The sequence below is a fragment of the Camelus ferus genome, chromosome 8, assembly GCF_009834535.1.
Source record: "Camelus ferus isolate YT-003-E chromosome 8, BCGSAC_Cfer_1.0, whole genome shotgun sequence".
In the NCBI taxonomy this organism is placed as follows: Eukaryota; Metazoa; Chordata; class Mammalia; order Artiodactyla; family Camelidae; genus Camelus; species Camelus ferus.
In genome coordinates, this window is record NC_045703.1 from 31,574,248 (window position 1) to 31,585,207 (window position 10,960).

Sequence of the window (10,960 nt, forward strand, 5' to 3'; positions counted from 1 at the left end):
CTCCCATTATTTCTTCTGTCATCACTGTGGTATTAAAATGGCAGCCAGGTACCAAAGTGACATACATCATCCCATATCCCTTATCTTAATAAGTTTCTTAAGAATTTCTCTGAAATACCTAGGACTAATGACAACATCCTTCGTATCCTATTTAACTCCAACCTATTAAACCCGAATCATTTTTCCCTTATTTTCAATTGAATAAATTCTAATCTAATCAAAAGCAAGATGAGTAAAAGTTTATAGCACCAGAGGAACTTAAAAGGTCTCCTGATATATCCTTTTTTCTACAGAAAACTGCACACATACAATTCTAGTTATCAATTTTTGTTTATATCTATCCTAAATCCCTCTTGTTATAGCCTTTTGTATTATTTTTTAAAAGGAGAAGCTACAGTCATCACAAAACAAATCCTACTAAAACCTATTCTACAGGAAGATTCTAAGCACTATGGGACACAGTAGGCACTCAAAGATTTCTAAACTGTGTATGTACAATTTTTTTTTTTTTACAATTCCTGTAAGCTTCCATATGTTCATCTTTCAACTATAATTAAGGCCATCCTCCAATTTTCCCTCAGGTCTGGGGGACCAGTGTGAGGCAGTGAGGGCTGAGAGTCAAGATCCTCAGTTTTCAGATCCACTCCCATGCCAACCAACTATAGGACACTGGACACATTCCTGAGCTTATCTATCTAGCTATCAGTTTTCTTTAAATAAAAGGAGAGGGTATGACCACAATGGTGTTTCACAACCCTTTTCATACTATAAATAATACTCGTTTAGCACACTGGCCAACAGGAGGGCATTTGGAGGCACTGACATGGTGCTTGATAAAAAAAAAATTGATCACATTTTCTTTATATAATTATGTAAGAAAAAGATTAATTTAAATAAAGTTTGTAACAATATGAACAAATTTCAAATCCAACCTTTTTAAAATCAGGAACAGTATTTCAAAATAACAACAATGCTTTATTTTTGCACAACATACAAGCACTATTAGGCAGTCACCTTGCAGCAAGCTAAATGGCACACACATCACATGCACGTGGCTAAGAAGATCCAATATAGGTAAATACAGAGGTTCAGGCCTAGAGCTAGGTCCCCCAGGGCAACATCCCTGCTACCCTGTCCTCTCATTGTCAGTGGCTGCACCTTGCACTGGATGACATGCTCTTCAAGTACCTGGAATACAAACTCCAATAGCAGCTCCATGATCCCTTCTCCACAAGAGGCAGCTACATACGCTGAAGTAGATTCCAAGTAGTAAAGCACTTCCTTTAATGCACTTGAAATACCAAACAAAGCAGTAACTGCTGGTTGTGCTCACCATCATGTCTGCTTACAGGAACACCAAAGCCTACCTTCAGATCCCACTCCACTAGGGCCATTCTCCAGAGAACCACATAACATCAACTGGAAGTTATGAATGAGAAGACCTCTACCAAACCCTAAAATTAAACAGTACTGCAATCATTTGACAACTATTTACAACTACTATGACCTTTTATTTTTGTTCTTCCTTACCAATTCCTACAAGCACAACATAACCAAAAAAAATTAACTTTGAAAAGGTATTACATGCATATGGTAAAAAATATTCAAAAATTACCAAACAGTATACTAAAAAAAAAATTTTAGTTTCCCTACCTTTGTTCTCTAGGCCACCAGCTACCCTCACTGGAGGCAACCACTGCTACAAAACTCTCAGGTATCCTTCTGTATATAGGTGTATGTATATATACAATATATATATTTATGTATAAATATACATTTATATTTTGCTTACATAAAAATATTTATATATTACATATATGTATATATTTTTTAAATCACACAAATGGCAGCATACTATACACAGAGTCATGCACCTTGCTTTTTCCCTCTTTATATATCTTAGACATGGTACCACAGCAGTACATATGGTGTTACCTCATTATTTTAAGGGCCTCCGAGTATTCCATTGAATAGATATACCATAATTACTTAACCACTATCCTACTGATTTATGTTTAGGTTGTTTCCAGGCTTCTGAAATGACAAATAATAGCGCCACAAATATTCTTACATGCTCATTTGACACATATATAAAATGTTTTAGAGGATAAAATCTAAATGAAACTGAAACTTTCAATGAAAGTTTGAATGAAACTGCTAGATCAAAATATATGTGCACTTTTCATTTTGAAAGTGATTTTCAAATTGCTTTCCATAAAAATGAGTATTTTATATTCCCACCAGCAATATATGAGAATGCCCATTTTCCCTTCCTCTCACCCTCCCCAAGTTATACTATGTAATCAACCAATTTTTCCTAATTAGATGAGTGATAAATGGTATGTTGTAACTTTACATCTTCATTATAATAAAATTGCTTATTTTTTCATATGAATTCTCTTTGCTCATTTTTTCTACTAAATTATTTTCTAGGAGATCTTTGTATAATAAGAGAAAATTAATCTTTTGTGAAAAACATACATGTAAGTTTTATTAGTCTGTTCCTCTTTTAATTTTATTTTTTTCTCTATACAGAATTTTATTTTTATGTTGTAAAATTCAGCAATCCGGCTTCAGTTCTGTTTCATTCTTTAAAAGGCCTTTACCATTCCTAAATTATATTAAAAATAATTATCCTATGTTTTATATTTGTTTTCACATTTAAATTTTCTGACTCATCTGGAAGCCAAGTTTTTATTTTTCTAGATGACTAAGTGGCTATCCCAAAACTGTTTATTAAATAAATGTTTTCCTTACTGATATACCAAGTACTTTCATAAATATATTTGAGTCAGTTTCTGGCCTCCACTCTGTTTCATTGCTGTCATGTGCCAAAACCACACTATTTTGCAAAACATTTCAAAATTAAAATCAGCTTACATATAAATGAGTATAATAAAACCAGAAATTACTGGCTTGCTCTAACATAAGAATCATTTTGGAGTTCCTAAACTGAATTTATATAATCAAGTTCAATACTATCATCATGCAATCATGCATTTTAGTTGATACTTGTTTGGGAGCCCAATATGAACCTCAAGTCTTTTTTTCTTCCCATATTTCTGAACCATGTCTAGAAAGCTAGTTTTTCCTTAATTTTGTATACAAACAGGTTCCCCCCCTCAAATTATAAAATCAATACATATTCTCTGCAGAAAATCTGAAAAATACAAAACGTATCTCCAAGAGATAACCAACCTTTATATTTTGGTGAATTTTTTCTGCATTTTTAATAAATGACTGTTTTGTAAACTGATTTTTTTATATAATATACTAACATCATTTTCCTATATTATTTTTATATATATTATAATCATGAAAACATGAATTACATAAATTCTACTGTATGAATATGTTCAATTTATGTAACCATTTCCCAATTGTTGGACATTTGGTGTTCCCTGTGATGACTATCATCTACTGATTAATTCTTGCAACAGATGCTTGAGTTTCAAGCACTGTGGTAAGTAAGCATTGGTTGTATAACGGTGAGCGAAAATAAACACGTTACCAGCATTTATGAAGGTTATTGGGGAAAACAGACATTAATCTTCAACGTATATAAAGTTACAACTACAGCAAGTGTTATGAAAGAAAGTTTATGGAGCTTTGAGAGTCTATGGAGGGAAGGCTTCCCTGAGGAAAGATAAACTGGAGTTTAGGTGAAGGAAAAGGAAAAACATTCTAGGCAGAGGGAACAGCAGGTACAAAGGCTTATTGTGGGAGAAGCATGGCAAGAATAAGGGAATGAAATAAGGTCAATATGGCTAGAGCATAAAAACATACAGAGTAAGGCAAGAAGGACATGGCTCAAGCCATGATTGGATAGAAACGTAGGGGCCAGCCTATGCAAGACCTTGTAAGATATGTGATTCCACCATGTAAGACATGCAGCTTTGTCCTTATCCTAAAGGCAATGGAAAGCTACTGAAGCATATCAAGTAGTAGGGTAATATAATCAGGTTTGCATTTTGAAAAGATCCCTCTGATTACAGTATAGAAAACAGATAAGAAGGGAACAGAGTGGACTGGGGTAGGCCAAGATTAGGCAGCTATTGTAAATGCATCCAAAAATGCTAGTAGTTTAGAATAGGGTGGTGATGGATAATGAAAAGAAGTAAATGGTTCCAAAAGATGGTCAGATTTTGTCAAAAGATTAACATTCATAGATTAAAACCCCTAAAATTGGAATGACTGGGTCAAAAAACATTTCAAAGATTCAGATATGCATTGCCAAGCTGCCCAGCCAAGAGCAGTTTTCTCTTCATTTGTGAATAACCTTGTATCTGTTCCTCTATCAGAATTTTAAAATTCTTTTGAAATTCCTTTAAAATGACTTAATCAATACTTCCTTCATGAAGCCTTCCCTGACTCCCCTTTTGGCCTGCTAAATGGTCACTGAACATGTCCTCCTTTGAGTCCTCACTCTGTCTTACACATAGTTCTTTTATATTCCAATTAAACAATGTTTGACTTATGTTTACATGTCTATCATCTCTACTATATCGTGGGCTCCTGGAGGATAAAAGTTACTCATAATGATGACACCTAAAATATAGCTCAATATACATGGTAGGTTCTCATTAAATGTTCACTGAATAAACTGAATCACATATTACTAGATCCTACTGGGTCCACATACTTAAGAGGACTCCTGCTTAATAAGCTTCTGATGTACTGATGGTGATTTTAAATCAAATAGAATATAGAAATGTAATAAAATCTGCTCCTCAGTCCTTCAAATTTCTACTAAATAAAGTAACTAATTTTGTTCGTGGTAAATCACTAAATCTCAGTAGTGCTCCTGAAAAACCTTTCTAACAATTATAGCAAGTAGGTATTATGTGATGTTAAGACATTTTTTAAATGGTTTAGCCAAAAAAAAAAAAAAAGAAAAGAAAAAGAAAAAAATGCTATGAGCAACTTTTATTAAAGAAATTATTTGTAACCTGAGTTGTTGATAAATGCTATAGATTTCAAAATTGTACTCATCTTAAATGTATTTAATAATCTACCAGTTTACAAAGTGAGGTTATTTAACAACTACATAAATTTACATAGCATTCAGAATTATCAATTTCTTATGTTTAAAAATCTGATGTCATAGCATCTGGAATAGCCTACTAAAATTTTCACTAGCTGGAGGAAGACTTAGAGGTGGGAATGGCAGAGTACCTTGCAGTAATCTTAAAGTCAAGCAGCTCCCTCTATAGTCTGTTTGGCCTACTTTGTTTAATTACTTGCTTTGTGAACATCTCACACACACTCTTCTATTTACTCCTACTCTGCATCTCAGCAGGGAAGCTTTTTGAAAGGATAATTCTGTTTAAACTGATGCTGAGAAAGCTGAGAAAGCTGTCTAAGCTCAACATGAAGTGAGTTACATCAGGCAACTAATAAGAAGGGTTAGGATGTAGAAACTGGACAGATTCCCACCTGAGTCAAGTCCTTACAATTATTAGGATTTTATCTAAAGTGAATTCCCAGAGCAGTCAAACCCATATTCAAATCTAAGTGAAAAAAATGCTGTCCTGCATGTATTTATAACCTTGCTTCCCTCCATTAAAACAAGTTACCAAAATGTTACACTGCTCAATACAGTGTATATCAAAACAATGCTCAAGACAATTTTAAATTAGTGAAAGAAAAGCAGAAGAGGGTTTTAAAAAAATAATTTCATCACTTGCATGTAGAAAATTTAAGTGATTCTCTCAGGAAGCAATATCCTTAACCAGCAAGAGATTAAATCAGTGAGTCAGGATTCACCACTCAAATTTGAATACACCACTTTTAAAAAATATGTTTCCAAATTTCACCAACTTAAGACATGAGAGCTTTTAAACCTAAGGCAGTTATTTACTTCTTAACTTATACAAATATGCCCTCAAAACACAGGACAATCAGAAGTCAACTGGACTGTTTTCTAAAGCAGAAAAATAGTCTTTATGCATAATAGAAAAACTGAACTAGTAAAAATGTAATAAACCAATCAGTCCAAAATTTATAATATAAATCTGAAATGACCACTTTATTTGGGACAAAATTTCTTCTGCTGCAGTTTTTCACCACTTCATTCAAAAAAGCAAACTCAGTTTAAAAACATCTTTTCTCCAAACCAAGGTAAAGAATTAAGGAATTCCAAAATTAACTACTATGTATGAAAGACAAGTTTATGGTACTTTATGTGACATAGGTTTATTGTGTGTTACAATTTTTCATTAATATTACTAATTAGTAGATATACAAACATAGTTTGTGCTTTCAGACAATAAATGTCTTCATTAAAAATTCTAGTAGTCAGCCTTTTTTTAAGCCAAATTGACCTCTCTTGCATATTATTTTCAATTTTATTTTACTAAGTGGACTGTACTAGTTTTCTTTGGGCAGAGAATTCGGAAGTAGATAATTGTACATTTTTTGTTTACATTTAATTAACACTAATTTTACTGACATGCTAAAAATGCTAGCTTGATTTCTGAATGCTTGATACTAAATGTATGCCAGTGACTTCCCATTTTTTTCACCTGTTGAGGAAACACAAAAATATATATGTTTGAAACTGAACTATATAGCAAACTTAATTTGATAATCCTTAACAACTTGAATTTGGGTTTCTCTCTATCAGGTTTTATATCTTTCAACATATGCACAAAAAAGTCTTATTTTTATACTGATTTACATTATACATTTCAAGATGAATTTTTAAAAATCCAGTTTATGTGTGCGTGTATGTGTTTTAAAGGGAGGAGAGATACTGGTAATCTGCTGTATAATGTGCAAGAGGGAAGGAATACATATTTTTCATATAATAGTTCATTTGTCTTTTTTTTAATACTGAGAAACACAAAAGTAGATTATACTCTATTGTTTAAAGAATATTTTCTCACTTAATAAAATTACTGCTAAAATTACAGTGAAATTCATTTATTTCCACAAACAAAACTTTCCTATAAAACGGAGCTTGCAAATCACTCAAGGATACATATTTGATGACTTGTGTAGAGGAAAACAACTATGTGTAGAAAAGTAACCAAAACCATACAAATTGTAATACACAGAAATGCCACAGTAAGTATTTCCTATTAGCATGTTGCTTTGTAATTTTGAAATCCGAATGAACAGAACTATATCAATGTCGCTATCTTATCTTTTCTCCACACCTTAAATTAAAAAAAAAAAAGTATATTACACTGAAATTCCAATTAGAAGCAAAGACAGCACCACTATATTTAAATGGGCAAAAAAAAAAAATCTATACTTCAGAACATTTTACTGCCTCTATTTTCCAACCTCCAAAGTTTCAGGTGTTACACTTTCAACAAATTGTTAACAGCACCCAAATTTCCCATCTTACGAGGTACTTATCGTCAAAATCTTTTTCACTGTTTAAAAAAAATTCTACCAAATTTCACCAGCAACATTGCATGTTTTAACAAAGAGAATTCACATTAAAAGATAACTGCTTGGAAAGAGTGCTTGTGTTGGGGAAGTGCTATTATCTTGACAACCCACAGAAACTGACTCTAGTAATAAGATGAATGGTGATTAGGGCAAGGAGCATCAAGTGGGAAATGCTATCTAAAATCCCATAGGGCAATACATTGCTAGAAGTAAGAGCATCTCTTTCCAGGGGGCAGCTCCATTATTTCACGTAGGCAGTTCAAAGCATGCAGAAAAACAAAGCAATTAAAAACCTTGTAAATTTGGCCACTATCCTACTTACATTATCACAAATTCCCAAGATCTTTTGAGAACGTAGCTTGTCTCCCCACCCAACTCGTTCTTCAAAATACTTTTTAACTGTACGTGTTCTGAAAATGCAATCCTGTAACCCAGCATAGAGGCATTTTTAAATGTTTGTGTTGCTGGGTTTAGCTGTGGTTGCTAAGAAATTCACACTATTATGTGGGATGTTTTATGCTGGGCAACATAAACACGCATTTCCTACTTCCATGGATATACATTTACCTAAAAGCAATGCACCTGGGGATGCAGCCCTGTCCCCAGGCTTTGAGGCTTTAAACTCTGAGTTACGACCTGCACTCAACAGCAGAACCACATGGTCACTTCAATGAGAAAGCTTATCGGGCCCCAGGCGCCACTCTCCAGCCCACCGCATTTCCAGAAGGGGCAGAGGAGAGCGCTGGTGAGAAGAGGCGACGAGGAGCGATTGACAACAGAGCTGACACTTCCCCACTCCTCTTAAAGCCATTCCAGCAAGGGGCACTTGGGAGACGCAGAGGGTGTCCATGGTCCCACCAGCGACCGACCTCAGAGCGGGGCCCTGCGCACCGGGTCACGGAGGACATGGCGCAGCCCGTCCTCCGGGACGAGAGCGGTGCTCGCTCGCCGGGCCCGCGACCCCGAATGCGGAGCCGGTTCCCGACCGCCGCACGCAGTGTAAACACTTGGCGCCCGCCGCCTCCCTAACCCAGGGTTTGGGGGAGGGGGCGTCACGCTCGCGCGGACCCACATTTCTGCGCCTCTTGTCACGCACGGAAGGAAAGGCGAGGAAGGCTAAGCGGAGGGAAGACGCGTCAGCGATCCGCCGAGAGGGCCGGCGCCGGCGGCGTGCGTGCGAGTGCGCGGCGGGGAGGGCTGCCCGGGCGCCCCAACGCTCCCGCCCGCGCCCCGCGCCCACCTACCTGCCGGGGTCGCTCCGAAGATTCGCACCACCGGCACCTTCTTGATAGGGGCCTGGGTGAGGGGGGATTGGCAGATATCCAGCCCCTGGAGCGGTCTGGCCATGTAGTAGTCGGCAGTCACTATCCTCACTGAAAACATGTTCGCCGCCGCCGCCACCGCCTCCTCTTCACTAGCGACCTGGCAGCCGCAGCAGCAGCACCGGCAGCTCCTTCCGCAGCGGCGGCCCCACAGCAGCGGCGGCGGCGGCGCCCCCTCCCCTCCGCGGCACGGCCCCCTCCCCTCACACTCAGACACCGCGGGCAGAGGCGGCAGGCGGGGCGGTGTGGGCACTGCTGCCGCCGTCTCCTCAAGAGCAGCCGGCGAGGGGCGACAGGAGAGAAGCCCTCGCGCTTTCGTCGGTGCTAGTGCTCGTGCTGCCGCCACTGCCGCCGCCGCCGCCGCCGGGAATCACACGGGTTCCTCGGTCCCAGGCTGCAGCTCTTGTTGCCATGATGATGATGTCACGGACGCAACCACTGGGGGAGGGGAGAAGGGGGTTTTGTGTGTATGTGTGGTGAAGGGAGGGCTGTGAGTAGTTGGGGGAGGGGACGCGGCGGGAAAGGAAGGGAGCGGGACGGGCGCCGGAGCGGGACGCCCTGGCGGGGGCCGAAAAGGTATTTTCTTCTGCCCCTGGGCACACAGCGAGGGAGGAGGCCGCCAGAAAGCTGGGCTCCCGCCGGGCGCCGGGGATCGATAACTCGGCCGGTGGGCACGGCCACCTGGGTGAGGGGCAGCGGTGGGGGGGGTGGCAGAGCGCCGATGTCATGGATGGACTCGGAGGGCCTGGCGGGAGGGGGGCGCCAGTGTTTAGGGCCGTTTTGGCGGCTAGGCGGGATTAGCCACAGTCGCGGTGCTCGCGCTCGCCTCGCCGACCGCCATTTCACATCCTGCAAAGGAGGCGGGGGCGACCCCGGAGACGGCTTTTTACAAGGTAAGAAAACCCGCCCGCGGGGAAGGGAGGCGAGGCACAGATCTCGTGCTGCCGCGGCCTCGCGGGAGGGAGGACGGCTGACACAGCCGGCCCTTCTCAGGTAACGTCGCGGCCCAGCGCGTGGCCTGAGGGCGGTGCGAGGGGAGGGGGCGAGCGAGCGCGGGCTTCGGCCTATAAAAGGGCCGCCCCGGCGCTCCCTCCCGAACGTGCGTCGCGGGCCGCTGCGCCTCCCTCCTCCGCAGCCCCCCCGCCCCCCCGTTCCGCGCTGCAGTGTCTGCTGCCGTCCGCCTAATGAGATTTATTCACGCTCGGCTCTGCTCAGCTTTGCCAGGGGTGGGCAGATCCAGTGCACAGGGATTCCCACCACTGTGTTTTCTCCCTTCCCTTTCCTTCCCTCACGCCCTAGTATATCCTTCCTTGGTCTCCCCGGGCCCGCAGGCTGCGTCCCGGGCGCGCGCCAGGACAAGTAAGGACTTGTCGGTTCCCTGTGACCTCCCTTCTCCCCTTTCTCCGCTTCTTTCCCCGGCGGAATGTAGGATTAAGAGCATTTCAGTGAAATTTTCGGCCAAAGAGAAAGGACCCGTGAAAGTCACCGTGTCAGATATGGACTTCCGGTGTTAACAGTTTTGTGCAAGGTTTTACTACACTAAGGCATAAAAGCAAAAAAGGGTAGGGGAGGGACCGTTAGAAAAAAACAACTTTATCCAAAGTGGGGGGAGTAGGGGTGCAGTTGTGAAATTGGAAGAAAAAAGGGGTAGTGACTGATGAAAATGGATTGGCCATTATATTGGAACTGATGGGGTTTTGTCTCAGTCGGTCACTAATATTGGGCGTGACCTTGGACAAATAATTTCGTTTCTTCGGGCCTCAGTTTGCTCATCCGTGAAACTCACTTAAAAATCCGTTCAAGGGTTTTTTTCCTCAGCAAAAAGATTTAATTGGTAGAAGACAGAAATCGTGCTTTTTGAGTTTGAAATACACCACTGAATTAGGACTTTGACAGTCGTTTTCACAGTCTACCCAAATTAGAGATCATTCTTTTACAAGTGTACTAAACAGGTGTATTTTAATGGTTGGTAGGTTGCCATATATTTGACGTGGTGTAAAAGGTTGTCATTTGGAACCGTTGTGGTTCTTAAAATAGGAAAAATAAAAGGCTCAAAGGGACAGATCACTGGTAAGAAGCTGTCTATAAATTCCGTAACATATAGTGCTAATAGGAATTTATGCTCCACAGAATTCGAGACTGATTAACACAGTAAATTAGCCTGCACTTTTTACCCTGAGAGCATGATTGTAAACATAGGTGGCAAGATTTCTACTAATACACAGGAAATTACTTTT

General features: G+C 40.3%; 1 protein-coding gene across 2 annotated transcripts in view; it reads right to left on the bottom strand.

The window, feature by feature from the left end:
- REV3L (REV3 like, DNA directed polymerase zeta catalytic subunit) overlaps positions 1 to 9,088 on the bottom strand; it is a 143,582-nt gene extending 134,494 nt beyond the window's left edge. For both annotated transcript variants that reach the window (XM_032484708.1, XM_032484707.1), the window contains exon 1: positions 8,646 to 9,088. In XM_032484708.1, the coding sequence (XP_032340599.1) occupies positions 8,646 to 8,784 (139 nt within the window). In that variant the 5' untranslated portion in view covers positions 8,785 to 9,088. The remainder of the gene's footprint in view (positions 1 to 8,645) is intronic.
- Between the last annotated feature and the right edge of the window lie 1,872 nt (positions 9,089 to 10,960).